The sequence below is a fragment of the Petaurus breviceps genome, unplaced genomic scaffold (assembly GCF_028583685.1).
Source record: "Petaurus breviceps papuanus isolate PSGF00001 unplaced genomic scaffold, PetGlider_PUasm1.0 454, whole genome shotgun sequence".
Classification (NCBI taxonomy): domain Eukaryota; kingdom Metazoa; phylum Chordata; class Mammalia; order Diprotodontia; family Petauridae; genus Petaurus; species Petaurus breviceps.
Window position 1 is genome coordinate 318,931 of NW_027186342.1, and position 14,451 is coordinate 333,381.

Below are 14,451 nucleotides of genomic sequence, written 5' to 3' on the forward strand. Positions count from 1 at the left end.
TTGATTTCAGCTTTGCTCCTTATTATGTGTGACTTTACTTCATTTTTCTGTTCCTCAGTTTCTCCGTCTTTGAAGAAGTCCATCTACATGATCTCTAAGTTCTCTGTTATTAGAGTCTATAACCCTAAAACCCCCACTAGTGCTCACACCAGTGACACCCTCTGCTTTGTCTTGTCCTCCAGGCCTTGCTATTCCAGTGGGAATGTGCCATTCCCAATGGGCATCACCTGGACTAAAAATCACAAGAAAACCATAGATTTCAGTGCCAAAAATGGCTTCTCAAGTTTATTGGACAAACATAAGATAGTATGCATTGAGAAGGATCTGAGGCAAATTAACAATGCCCTGCGTTCCAATCCCTTTTGGATCCAGGATCCAAGAAAGGGCTCTAAATGGGATCTATGTCCCTGCCATCAGAGGTATGTCTCCAGATCAAAGGTGGGGAGTTTGGTGTATTCTCAGAACACGAGGTAGGAAAACAGCTGTTTTAGGAGGCTGAGATCTAGGGATGGGGGGTAGGGAATAGGGCCTATTTGGAGAAGATGGAAAGGGTGCCTCTGGTTTTCTGGCTTCTTCTAGCATCTTCCACAGCTGGTGCTGAGGGGTCCGCAGGGAGCACAGGTTCCAGTGCTCACTACCAGGTTCCCACTGCAAGGGGCACTACAGACACTGCCAGTGATGGGTCTGGAACCAGACTGGCAAAGGTCACCACAAGAGACACCACCCCGGGAGCTACTCACACCTGCAGAAGTAAGAGAGGAGGAAAAAGAAGAGGATTCAGGGAAAGGTCAGATTTCCTGCCTGTGAAGCCACCATTTTTAAGCTCCCAGCTCCAGGAAAGACCTATCATTTTTTAGCTCAGGCCATCTTGGGAAGGGTTTCTCTAATTTGACCAGGAAGGAAATGGTAGGTGTTTCCTTGCTTCGCTGTTTCAGTGTCTGGGAAGTCCTTCCTCAGGCTGACCCCAGTCCCTCCCATGACTCGTTTGGCTTCCTGCGGCAAATCAGAGCATTCTGTCTTGTTATTGTTTGTTCTTTGGTTCTTAAAGAGGACCATGATGTCAAAAAGATGATGCCATGACTTACAATTGAATTGGACTTAAGTGAGGGAGGGCTGTGCGAAGTCACTAGTCCTCTGGAGCCATCTGGGTCCAGTGGCCAGATATGGATCAGGATGACTGGAGATGGCCCCCACCCTCTTTTCTTAGGGGAAGCCCCTCTTTCAGGATCTCTCTACCTTCCCAAGCAAGAAGTCCTCCCTGCTGTCTAACCGCAATCCCTGTTTTCAAAGTCAAAATTACTTACAGACATTCACAGCACCAACACCTTCACATAGCCTGGAGAGGGAAGAGAAGAAAGAGAGAAAAGAGATGTTAGAATAGGATCCCAACTAAATCAGTTTCAGTTGACAAATTTCCAGGAATGGGGAAGCAGACGGATGAAGCTAGAGAGATCTACTGGGGGCAGGATACCTGGGTACATATAGCAGAAAGAGGCCTGGATCTGTGGGTCAGAAGGCCTGGGCTCAAATCTTGACACTTCTTTTTACTACCTGTGGGACCTTGGGCAAATAAATTGCTTAACCTCATCAGACTGTAAGCTCCTTAAAGGCAGGGGCTGTCTTCTGTCTCTCTCTGTATCCCCAGCACTTAGCACAGGGTCTGGCACACAGTAGGCACTTAATAAATGTTTATTGATTGATTAACCCTGCTGATATCTGGGAGGTTGGAAACCCTGCTTTCCTTTATGATTACTTTCTAGATGAGTGTTTTCTGGCTGGTGGGGGTTAGGGGTCATTTTAGTGCATGGGCAAGACCTCACTAGGGTGTTCTGGGAAGCTGGGCTTTCTCTCTTCTCCATTTCCCTAGCACTGACTCAGTATTCCCTGACATTTGCCTGGGGTTGGGGGAAGATATAATTCTATAAGTCAAATTTGCTGCAATAACCCACCCTAATCTATCTGTCCCAATCACGGGTACATTTAGCTTTAATGTTCCCTGTCCTCAGGACTGCAGACCACTATGAAGTCTGATATAAGGCCCCTGTCTTCAAGTGAGGCAGGTCAGTGTAGTCCAAACAGCACTGGTATTGGAAGCCTAGTTTTGAGTCCTGGCATCTTTTCCCCTAAGCAGCTCATAAAAATAATTTCATTTTCAGGAGGAAAACACTGTGGTATAGTAGGCAGAACAGGATTTGAATTCAGAGTCTGGGCTGTAATCCTGGCTCTGATGCTTCAAGCAAAGGGCCATAAAAGTTAGTGTTCTTCTGGAAGAGGATCACCTTCACTGTGCGTGAGAATCTGTATGTCTCCCCTGCACAATCCTCCTTGGTTATCCTACCCACTCCTTACACTCAACATGCCCATACAGCATTAGACTTAGAAGCAAGAGAAGCCTGGGTTCAAATGCTATCAGTGGCATTTACTAATTGTCTGACCCTTGGAAAGTAACAATCTCCGACCTTTAGTTCCATCTGGAGAAATGAAGATGCTGTTACCGTGCAGAGTTATTGTGAAGAAAGTGCTTTTTACTCCTTAAGGTCATAGAGAATGGTGATCAGAGATTTTCCCCCTTCCCCTGACTCAATTTTTAACTTGACTATTTACTATCTCCCTTCTCCCTTCACTCCTCTCTTTATAAGGGCTCGCTACTTTAATTATGATACATTTAATTCAATCTTATTATTAATTATCTATTTAAATGTAATTATGATAATTATAGTTATTAATAATTATTCATAAGGACATTTCTCTCTTGCCAACACTTGGGAATTCCTAGGAATTCTACTTGGAATTTGGTCTGGGTGTCCCTACCTGTATTCCTCTCCCTCCAGCAGCCGTTTGTAGGTGGCAATCTCGATGTCCAGCCCCAGCTTGGAGTTCATGACCTCCTGGTACTCCTTCAGCAGACACGCCATGTCCTGCTTGGCCTTCTGCAGGGCCTCCTCCAGCCCTGCCAGCTTGCAGCGGGCATCATTGAGGGCAGTCTCTCCCTGTTGTTCAGACTGGGTCACAGCAGCCTCCAGCTTGCAATTCTGGTGGGGCATAGAGGTGTCATAGGTTGAGTGTGAAAAGAGAATTATTGAACTGTTTTGGACCCATGGACACCTAGATTCTATGATGCCAGCAGAGACAATCCAATTATTCCCCCTATCCACCTGGGTTGTCCACATAGGACTACTCCAAGAAAGATGATTTGTGGGCTATCTATCACCTGTCCTAGGATAATCCATAGAAAGGCCATCTCTGTTTTTGTTAAAAGATTTATGGCTCCTGACTTGAATGCCTCTGGCTTCAGCTGGACACATTTCTGGTGGTGGGGGCAGAAGGGGCGTGTTGTGTCCATACCTGGCACTTGGCATTCTCCACCTCGGCGGTCAGCCTCTGGATCATGCGGTTCAGCTCATTGATCTCCTCCTTGGTCCTGCGCAGACTCTCCCCATGGCGGATCACTGTGGCCTTCATCTCCTCACACTATGGGAGGCAGGGAGGTTCTGAGTGTACTCATATTCATGCTTTTGCCTCTGTGTTATCCCAGCTGGAGAAGGCATCTGTGCCTCCTTCAGAAACCCCCAGAGGAGACTGCAACCAGTCTGTGTATGTGTCTACAAACAGAGGGGCCAGGTGGCCCGTCCTGACATCCACTCCCTATGCATCAATGTCCTCCCACTGCAGTTTCTAGGATGTGAGAGAGTCAGGCCCACTCACCTTGCTGCGGTACCAGGACTCGGCCTCAGCCCGGCTGCGGCTGGCGATGTCGTCGTACTGAGACTTAATTTCAGCAATGACACAGTCCATGTTGAGGTCGCGACTGTTGTCCATCTTCACCACAACAGAGGTGTCTGAGATGTGAGTGTGGAGGATTCGGATCTCCTATAAAGCAGATTGGGAGAGAAGAGGACAAACCATTCATCTGGGAGAAGAGGGAAGGGAATACAGAAGTAGAACTCAGGACATGGAGAGACAGAGAGAATAAGAGAGGAAGAGGGAGGAAGACAGAAAGTGGGGCAGTGAGGGAAAGAGATAAAGACGGAGGGAGGGGACAGGACTGAGCAGAAGATCCATAGGAAGCACAGTGGGGAGCCTATCACCGAAACAGCAAACCCTTCTCTTGGGCTGCCAAGCCTTCTGCCACAATGATGCTCTGGGTACCCTGCCTCTCTCACCTCTTCATACAGGGCTCTCAAGAAGTTGATCTCTTCTGTCAATGCCTCAGCATTGGCTTCCAGGTCTGACTTCCGTAGGTAGGCACAGTCTACCTCCTGTTGAGAGAATGTAGGGAAGACGACTGAGTAAAGTCTATCTATATTTTAGAAGAGCAGAAAGATGGATGCAAGCTCCTGGCCCATAGAGGCTGGTATACAGTGGGAGCAGGAAGGATCAGCTTCTGGTCCCTGGTTCTCAGTCACTCACCTTCTTTAGAGCCACAAAATCATTCTCAGCTGTAGCCCGAAGAGCAACTTCTTCCTCGTACCTGAGGCGAGAGAGAAAAAGCTCGGGTCTTGTCTGAACAAATCTCAAAAAATAGCTTTAAATCATGCAGACAGATAAGACCAGTCCTCAGAAGACTGTGGCCCAATCTCCCGGGACACCCCCTTCCACTTCTAGAATAGTGAATGGAAGATGGCTCAAATCCATTCATTCCCAATGTAACTTTTTCTTTGCATGAGCCATGGAACCAGGGTGAAGAGTGGTTTGGAAGGGAGAGAAAGAAGTAGGAGGCCAAGATAATACAGACATAGGGACCGCAGCCCTTTGTCCAGACCTCGGCACATCACAAAAGTGATTGTTCCCCAGGGAGTTGCTTCTAAGATTCCCCCACATCACCCCAATCCTCCGAAAGCCTGGGATAAACATGCAGATCAAGCCTGGTTTCGGGGATCATTCTTATCAGATCCCAGGATCCCACCTCCCATGAGTTACTCACTTCTTCTTGTAACCCTCCAGAACCTCCTGCACGTGGTTGAGCTCAGAGGCCAGGCGCCCACTGTCAGCCTCCACGCACTCCAGCTCCCGCCTCAGGGTCTCGATGTAACCATTGAACAGAGGCTCCAAGTTGCTCTCGCAGCATTTCCGGTTCTGGTAGAACTGCCACTTGGTCTCCAGAAGCTTGTTCTGCTGCTCTAGGAATCGTACCTGTGATGGCAATGGCAAAAAGTCTGAGTATCTGCCTCTGGGGAGTTGATCTGTACAATTGCACCAGGGTTAAAAATAATAGGGAAAGCTCTGGATCTGGCGTTAGAGATCTGGATTCCAATTCTTTTTGCCTCTGAAGACCTGGGTAACTCTTTGTAGTATCTCAAGGCATCAGCTACTTCAAACGAGAAATGAGAAAACTTCTGTATCTAAAGCCTGTGGCATCCTTAGGGGTCTGATTCTAAATGTCTGATGCATCTTTACTCATCTGTAAAATGGGCATAACAGGGCTTACTGTACAGATGACCTCACCGGCTTGTTGTGAGGAAGATGATTTGTGGTATCCTATTTGGTGCATATCATAAAGTTCTATTATATGGGATTTATTATGAAGACAGAATCAGCAAGATATGCCAACCAATCAGAGGTGGGGGAGGGGAAGGAGGAGGAGGAGGAGGAGGAGGAGGAGGAGGAGGAACTCTGTCGGGGTTTTTTCATCTTTGTGTGTGCAGCATCCAGCACAGAACTGACATAATGCTTTTCAATTAAACCAAAGAGTAAACTTCCTCCCATAGCCACGCCAAAAAGGTGAATAATAAGACTGAATAATGAACAAAGCATTCAGTTGTTTCATAATAATGCAGTTAGAATCAGCAGCCACTGAATGTGAAAGCTGAAAGGGACTCAAAGATCATTCAATCTGATCCCTTCATTTGACAGAGCTGGAAAGGGGGGCTCAGAGGGGTTGAGCAACATGCCTTAGGTCACACAGCATCTTAGTGGAAAAAGAAGAGCTCCAATCCAGCTCTCCAGACTCCCAGTTCACTGCATGCATTAACCATAGACTGAAGAGTCTGAAAGTAGCTCTTCCCACCTCCTGCCCTAGTTCCAGATGGAATTCCATTTAAGCCATCGAATACAGCACAATCTCTCTTGTTTTAGAGAAGGGAATTCACAGTGACCTGTCCCCTTGTCTAATGACCCTCCTTTTGGGTAAATTTTTCTTTCCTTTTGTCTGGTCTAAACCCCTCATGTTGCAGTTTCAGGCTATTTTTTTTTCATCCTCAGCAGAGATAAAAGAGGGCAGTCCCTCTCTAGAGTGAAATTCTACATGGTTCTGGCCAAAGGCAATCAAGGAAGTTAGGGTATATGGGAAAGAATGCTCTGCAGTAGCAGAATAAGCATGAATTGTGTCTGAGGGGAAATGGATTGTGAACCTTCACTCAATCACTTAATTGTCTGTGTGGGCAAGTTGTTCCCAGCTAGATGAGACGGTGGTTTGAGTGCTGGATTTGGAGTCAGGACAACCTGAGTTCAAATCCAGCCCCAGACACCTACTGTGTGACTCTGAGTAAGTCACCTGACCTCTGTCTATCTCAATTTCCTCATCTGTAAAATGGGATGATAAAAGCATCTACATCCTGATTATCAGGAGGATCAAATGAGATAACAGAACTTTGTAAGTCTTAAAGCCCAAATAAATGTTAGCTATTATCCCATATTATCCCACTTTTCTGAACCTCAATCTCCTCAGCTGTAAAATGAAGACATTGTACTACATGATCTTTAAGGCTTACTCCAACACCCAGCTTCTAGGATTTTTGACATCTGATTCCTTTAGGGGCAAATCCCCTCCCCATTCTGTCACCATTCTGATTTGGCTTAAGATGCTTGGACCAAACACTTTTTTGACCCACATTCTTATGGTCAAGTTGAGGGGTGTCTTTTTTTAAAAAGAAAGGCTTGAGGATCATCCCAAGGTCATGAGCCAAAGTTCTCCTCCCCAGGAACACTATGGCTACTGCTTTTGTTCTTGGTCAGTGGACTTTTCATGACCCCATGGACCATAACATGTCAATACTGTCCATGGGGTTTTCTTGGCTAAGATGTTGGAGGGGTTGCCATTTTCTTCTACAGCTCATTTTACAGATGAGGAAACTGAGGCCCACGGGATGTAAGTAACTTGTCCACAGTCATACACCATTCCAGCTCACCCCCATCCATTCTTTTTGTCTTCAGGCTAAATATTCCCAATTCCCAACCCAGACTTCTAGAGCGTGCTCTTGAGATCTCCAGGCTTCTCAGCATCTTTACTCTGTCCCCCTCTTTCTCTGTCTCCACCTAAGGCATTGAGATCCAGAACTCTGAACAGTGGTGTCTGATTCTGTCCTGCTCTCTCACCTGTGTTTGTGTTTTAGGACCACAGATTTGGTGCTGGGAGGGACCTTAGAGCCATTGAGTTTAGGCTTTCCTGACTTCAAATCCAAGGCCCTATCTGCTATGCTATGCTGCCTGTTCCATTTTCTGCTCCCAGCTCTTTTGCAACCAGACTAAAAGTATCCCAAGGGATACAGTCATTCTCCCTTATTGATCTGGGTCTCTCCTTAATGTCTGTCACAGAGGGAGCTTGGGAACTCCAGGATCTATGGCACTGACCTTGTCGATGAAGGCGGCGAACTTGCTGTTAAGACACTTGATCTGCTCCTTTTCCTCATGCTTCACGCACTGGGCATTGGGGTCGATCTCCAGGTTGAGGGGGGTCAGGAGGCTCTCATTGACGGACACGGTGGTGATGCAGGGGGGGCTGGGCCCGCACACTCCCCCAGAGCGATAGCCGAAGCTCCGGCCGCAGGAGCCAGCCCTGTAGCCTCCACAGATGCTGCGGCTGCCAAAGCCGGTCAGTCCCCTGTAGCAGGACACTCCACGGTAGGGAGCAGCACTGATGCAGCAGCGGTCACCCAGCCTGGGCACGAAGGCCGAGACACAGCTGAAGTTTCTGGGGCGGAATCCACAGCCCACGGTGCTAATTCCACAAGTCATAGTGAAGGTGGCAGGAGGTGCTGGTGCAGAAGGATGAGAATCCAGCAAATGCTTCTGAGATCTGGGCAGTGGTTCTGCCTTTTTATTTGTCAGGGAGAGCGGCATTAAAGGGGGCAGCAAAAAGGTGATGATAGGTGCATTTTATGAGCTTGGCATCACTCCTGTCTTCTTAAAAACCGACTTAGCTTGCCTCTCTGGTATGACTGTGTCAACAATCACTGCTCATGGACCCACAGATCCCATTTCATCTTCAAAGCCTTTATAAGCTTCCCCCCTCCCCAGTCACACTTTCCCTTCTACCCAAGTGCAAAAGGTAAAGGACTTTCTAGTAGTTGGCTCCCTCATACCCTTCCCCCTTCTCCTCTCTCCCCTTCATTACTAGGATCAGTACCACCTCCTTCCAGGAATAAGACCCATGGCAGGGAAAAATGGATATTTTTGCTCTTCCCAAGTGGGAGAAAATGTAAACTGTGTTCTAACCTCCTAGAGAGAGGCCTAGACTTCTTTGGGAAGAGTGTCTCTCCTTGGTCAGGCACTATGCCTTAAAAACTAATTCATCCTTCTCTGCTAAAACCTTGTTCCACCGGCTCATGTATGTGTGAACTTGGGTTTTCAAAGACTTTGATGGGATATAAGGGTGAGGAACTCAATGGCCTTGAGGAGCTGATTATTCCTTCTCCCCCTTCCCCAACTGAGGGAAATATAGGGCGAGGAATCATAAATAGGATATAGTGATGGAACAAACCTTAGAGATCGCTTAGTCTAGCTGCTCAATTTTTTAGGGGACAAAATGGCGGCCCAAAGGACTTAAATGTCTAAAGTCACATACATAGTTAAACAGCAGATTTGAAGCAAAATATAAGTAGAGATGCTCAGAGTTATTTTCCAGGGCCTCTTCTTTTGCCCTCGATGTCAACTGGCCCTCTGCATCCAATTATCTTTATGGGCTCAGGGGAGTAGCAAGCTTTGATATACAGACAATAGAAGCGTGCCTTGAGGTTTTTTTTTTTTTTTGTCATCAGAGCTTCTCTGTCGTGAGTGCCTGAGCCTATAAATTCCTCCCCAACAAACCTCCTCTGGTTTAAAGTCTCTATTGCCTCCTGCACATTTTGAGATATTGCTGACTGCTAGGTTTCCTGGACCAGCCACTGTGACATTCCAGTTGTCCTTTGGACTGAAAATACTCCTCCATCATGGATTCTGTTTGGCTACTGGCAGTCATCTGACCTGGTTCCTGGGCTTGGCTCTCTCTCTTCCCTTTCATGATAAGAGTTTCCCTAGATGAATAGGGGAACAAGTGAGAGACTTAGGAGAGAGGATCTCTCTACAATGTTCTGTAGATCCTGAAAGGCATTGGATGCAAACTTAAAGACATCAGGCAGTGATTTTAAAAGAAACTGGGCAGCAAACCTAGGAGGGATAGAGTCTCCCCAAACCTTCTTCTTTGGTGTCTCCATGCTAACCTCCCAAGGGGTTTGTGTCAGGGTCCTTGGGGACCCACGGCGTCATCTGTAGATCATAGGGAGGTTTGGGGAAGCAGTTAGGGAAGGAGAAGCAAGGGAAAAGCTATGTCAAGTGAGAATGGGATTCACAGTAATGCCTACTGGATGACTAAATAGGATTTTGCATATGCCCCCATTTTGGAGAATTATTCTATGGGAGAATGGGTATAAGGTTTTAGCTTGCTTGAGTTTCCAGTTCTTTCTGGAATTAATTGGGTTAGTAGAATGCAAATATGCCCTACAGCTCACAGGAGACAAAATCCAAGAAAGGAACCTGAATAACGTCCATACACAAACACGCCAAGTATGGGTAACAAGCAAGATGAGCTACAGATAACAATTCAAGGCAGTATATCTTATATCATGGCTACCATTGAGATTTGGTAGGATGAGACCAGGCCTAGAATGTCTCTCCAGAAGAGTAAGCCCTATTCAAAAGCAGAGAATAGGAAGGAGTGGGATGGCCCAGGGTAGAGGTTGAGTAGACTTGTATAAGATTAAAAAAAAATCTAGCCCTGCTGAGTAAGTTGTGGTATATGAATGTAATGGAATACTATTGTGCTATAAGAAATGAGGAGCAGACGGACTTCATAATAACCTGGAGAGACTTATATAAGCCGATGTGGAGTGAGAAAAGCAGAACCAGGAGAAATCTGTACACAATTACAGACACAACGTATGTGTGACAACTAACTTTGATAGACTGGGCTCCTCTCAGCACTGCAAGGTTACAAGACAACTCCAAGGGACTCATGATGGAAAGGGCTATCCACATCCAGAGAAAGAACTATGGGAGGGAGGGAGGAGGAGAAAATTGGAAACTCAAGGGATTGTGGAACTGAATGTTGTAAACTAAAAGTAAATAAATTAATTAATTAAAATAAAACCAACCCTATGCTTTTGTTCACAAGCCTGCCAGAGACAATTTTTATTAATTCAATTATTCTACTTCTAAGCATCTCAGTTTAAGAAGTCCAAGAAGGCACAATTTCCCCCACTTCTGAAAATTTTTCAGTTCCCAGACATTTTGGAGTAGTGATTTATAGTATTCCCAAATAAAGACAAATTTTTGCAATAAGATATAACATAGTCACAGACTTTAAGTGAAAGTTGACAACAGAATCCATTAAAAAACAGAATAATCACTTAAAACATCTGTGTGACCCGCTAAACAGGGGTTCCTAATATGTTTCTGTGCCATTGACAGTCTGGTGAAGCCTACAGACCTCTTCCCTAAATAATTTAGCCTGGGTTTTCTTATCTTTCTCAGGCTAAAGATGCAGCTTCTGTTACTCATTGACTTTTCCCACCTGGTTTACAATCTAGGCCAATTCATGCCTCCTTAGGCAGCCATGTACCTATTCCCATCCCCATCCCCATCTAATTGGTGCCAGACTTTTTGAGTATATTTGGCACCTGCTGCAGCTCAGAAACCCTGGGTTAGCTTCAGGCTTTGAAAAGGATGTTAAAAAGTATTACAGACTAGGAAATTTTGAGAACTGACAGTTAAAAAAAGACAGATAAGAGTTTCTCATTCAAATTAGATTAAAAACTTCAGAGAAAAGTACTATTCTAATAAAATTTTATAATATGTAACCTAAAGAGGGAAGGGGTCTATGTATGTGAATATGTTTTCACATATACTGTATACTTTTGAAAGGAAATATAGGAACCAGAGGAGTGATACATGGTGGAGTATTTTTGAATGAAAATGATTAGAGACAGAAATAGAAAAAATGGCAATTGGGAGATAGATGTCAGGATTTTGTCACAGAGACATGATATAGAACATTTGCTGAAGCTCACTCTTTCCAAAGCAGAGGAACTGACAATATCTTGATTTGCCTTCATGATCATTTCATATTAAGAATCAATGAAGGAAATTTCTATTATGTATCTGATTCTTACCAGCAAGTAACAACTGGTTGATATGGTGAAAATGATGAGAACTGTGGGTGAAATTTGCCACTCTGTCTTAGAATTTGTGACAGAGCATGTAGGCCTAGTTTGACATGAATTATAGATTTGGGGACATTAAGAGAGTAGATTTCAAAGGGTTCCAATGGGTGTGGTTATGTGGCCTAAAATGCTGCTGGGCAACTGACCAAGAGGGATGAGAAGCCCTAGGGGAAGACACAAAGAGAAATCTCCAATAAAGAAGAAAGGGGAGAGGGCAGTTGTCTAAGGACACTAATGTGAATCTCTAGGACTTAGATTTCAAGACACATACCAAAGATAGGAGCAAGAGCAGGCAATGAGCCATGAACTCAAATCACAGTTAATAATAATAACAGCTAACCTTTATAAAGAGTTTTAATATTTGTGAAGGACTTTACATATGTTATCTCATATAATCCTGTAAGAACTTTGGTCATACAAGAATAGTGTCAACATGCTAAAGCTCAAAATGACCTGAAATCTAAGGAAAACAAAAAGGATATTTTAAAAGTTATATTGAGAAATGTGGAGAGATAGAAATGCATAAAGGTATAATGTGTGCACATACATACAACATATATGTACATACATTTGATAGTAATGGCAATTAAAGATTCCCCTGTATTGGCTTGGTTTTCAAACTGATTGTGTTAAAACCCAGAGCTTGTTAATCCCACCTGTGGGATGGACTTGTTGATGTGAAAAGAAAGTCCTGAACTGGGAGGAGCTGGTGACGTAGATTTGCAGAGACAGGAGACAGAGGCAGAAGGACCTTTTTGGAAGCAGCAAAAAGGAGGCAGAGAGAGAGATGGAGAGCATTGCTGAGTGCCACTTTGAATTGCCCTGGACTTTTGAGACCTGCCCCCGGAGCTGCCAAGGACTGAGGAGACATGGCTGTTTTGCTGGTACTTTGTCTGTCTGTTTTGATGTTGTTTTGCCAGATTTGTCCACTGGTGAAAGACAGTCCTGTTGTTGAAGAAGTCCTGGAACCTGGCTTTTGGTTAAGAAGCCCTGAGACTGTCCTGTAGACAGAGAGTGAATACTGTCCACTGGTGAAGGACAGTGCTATTGTTGCAGGGGTCTGGAGACTGTCCTGCAGACAGAGTGACTACTGTCCACTGGTGAAGGGCAGTGCTGTTGTTGCAGGGGTCTGGGAACCTTTCTGTTGGTTCAGAAGCCCTGAAGAAGGATTTTCTTGTTGTATGTTTACAGAAATCCTGGGAGAGGGTTTTGCTAATGTCTTCAGGGGTTCTAGGACTGTTCTACAGACAGAGGATGAATTAATGAAGAGACTGGCAATGTATCTTGTGGCCTGGCTAAACCTTGTCTCCCCAGGAACTAAGATTGCTGAGAACTTGCCTCATGTCAAGATGAAGAAAAGACCTCCATTTGGGTATTAAGTGCTGTGCTTAAACTTGATGTAACTCTGGGGTAGATTCAATTGTGATCCAGGGGTGGGGAACTTTTGACCTTTTTGTGCTCTGTGATTGACAAATGAAGGTACTTTACTTATGTTTGGAAACTAATCTCCATTTGAGAAGAGGGGCTTTGTGGTGGACTAAATGAAGGTATAGCGTAGGGGTGGAGAAGTATTTAGACCAGGGACTTTGTAATTGATTGAATGATTGGAAGGTCCTGGGGTGGGGTAGTCCTTGGAGATTATTTAATCACACTTAGTAAATGCTGTATTTGGAATGATGTCATGTTTTGATCTTCTCTGTTCTTGGTTGGTCACTGAATAAAATGGAGAGCACCTATGTGGTATTCTGAACCTTGGGAAGTTGCCTTTCTTTTGGCATTACATTACAATACATGAACACATGTGTTTATATCTATATAATACACGCCTACCTATATACATACCTATATTAGTTCTCTGATAGGGAATGATGAATTCAGAAATGCTTACATATCCAGGTTCAAAGGTAACGTGATATCAACGTGAAAGTAGATTTCTAGTGGAGTTATCCAAAGATCTGGGCTTGCTCCTCTACTATATGACATTTGTGCAACATCTCCTGTGGGGATATTTCTCCAATTCACATTCACAATGGAGGTTTGGCTTCCCTATGGGGATAATACCCTTAGTTTCTAGGGGTACCCCATTCCTAACACTATAGTCCATTTCTTTGCTTTCTATTAATAATCACCCAGTAGACACAATTTACTCTTAGAAAGTTATTCCAAGATAGTATAGTTAGAACAGTAACTACAGATCATTTCCCCCACCAACCTGGGATGTACCTTCCCACAGATACACATATCATCTAAAGGAAGAGTGTGGAGAGAGGACAAATATTAATGACCGGCGTGTATAAAGAGCACAAAGGAACAAGTCTCAGTTTTCAGGGCTAGTTCTCTCATGTTGATGAGATGACTCTGTTCTTTGCTTCCATGGGGGTCATGTTCTTTGAAGCTGCCTCTCTAGCCTTTGGTGCTTTCATCGTCATACCTTGTTTGCCTTCAGAATTCATGTCTCTTCTCCCTCACCTGTGCCTCCTTCAACTGAATTTTCTCAAAATTGTCTCTCTAGCTATTGGATGCGATTTCTCCCTTTGGGTAGGTAGCACTATTGTTAGAGACTACTGCCTCTCGTTGGGGGAAGGGAGTTGGAAGATAAAATCTTCTTCCTCCCAGAGGTATAAAGCTGGGTTTTTCTCTTACTGCTGCATCTTGTTTGAATGATATGACTTCAGGGTTTAGCTATTTCAAGTCACCAAGAATGGCCAGTTTTTTGCTTGTCTGATGTTCAGGCTCCTTTTAATTTCATTCTCAAATAGGTGAACAAGGGTTTACCAAGTAAGTGTTAAAACCTTGTTATACTATATTAATAGCAATAGCTCATCATCTCAACATAACAATCAATCACGATTCTAGAGGACTCAAGATGAATTATGTTACTGACCTCCTGATAGGTACAGAATACTCAGTACAGAATCAAATTTTTTTTGGTCATGAGCAATGCAAGAATTTGCTTTTCTTCCCTATACATGTTTATGGTGGAATTTTGTTTCTTCTTCTTCTTCTTCTTCTTCTTCTTCTTCTTCTTCTTCTTCTT

The 14,451-nt window shown here is 44.4% G+C and overlaps 1 protein-coding gene across 1 annotated transcript; it reads right to left on the reverse strand.

The window, feature by feature from the left end:
• Positions 1-257: 257 nt before the first annotated feature.
• Positions 258-7,953, reverse strand: LOC138171588 (keratin, type II microfibrillar, component 7C). Its single transcript, XM_069101119.1, has 9 exons — positions 7,570-7,953; positions 4,925-5,133; positions 4,411-4,471; positions 4,164-4,259; positions 3,706-3,870; positions 3,346-3,471; positions 2,812-3,032; positions 1,305-1,336; positions 258-742 (listed from the first exon to the last, which is right to left on the reverse strand). The coding sequence occupies exons 1-9, from the start codon at positions 7,951-7,953 to the stop codon at positions 576-578; spliced, it is 1,461 nt and encodes a 486-aa protein (XP_068957220.1). The 3' UTR covers positions 258-575.
• Between the last annotated feature and the right edge of the window lie 6,498 nt (positions 7,954-14,451).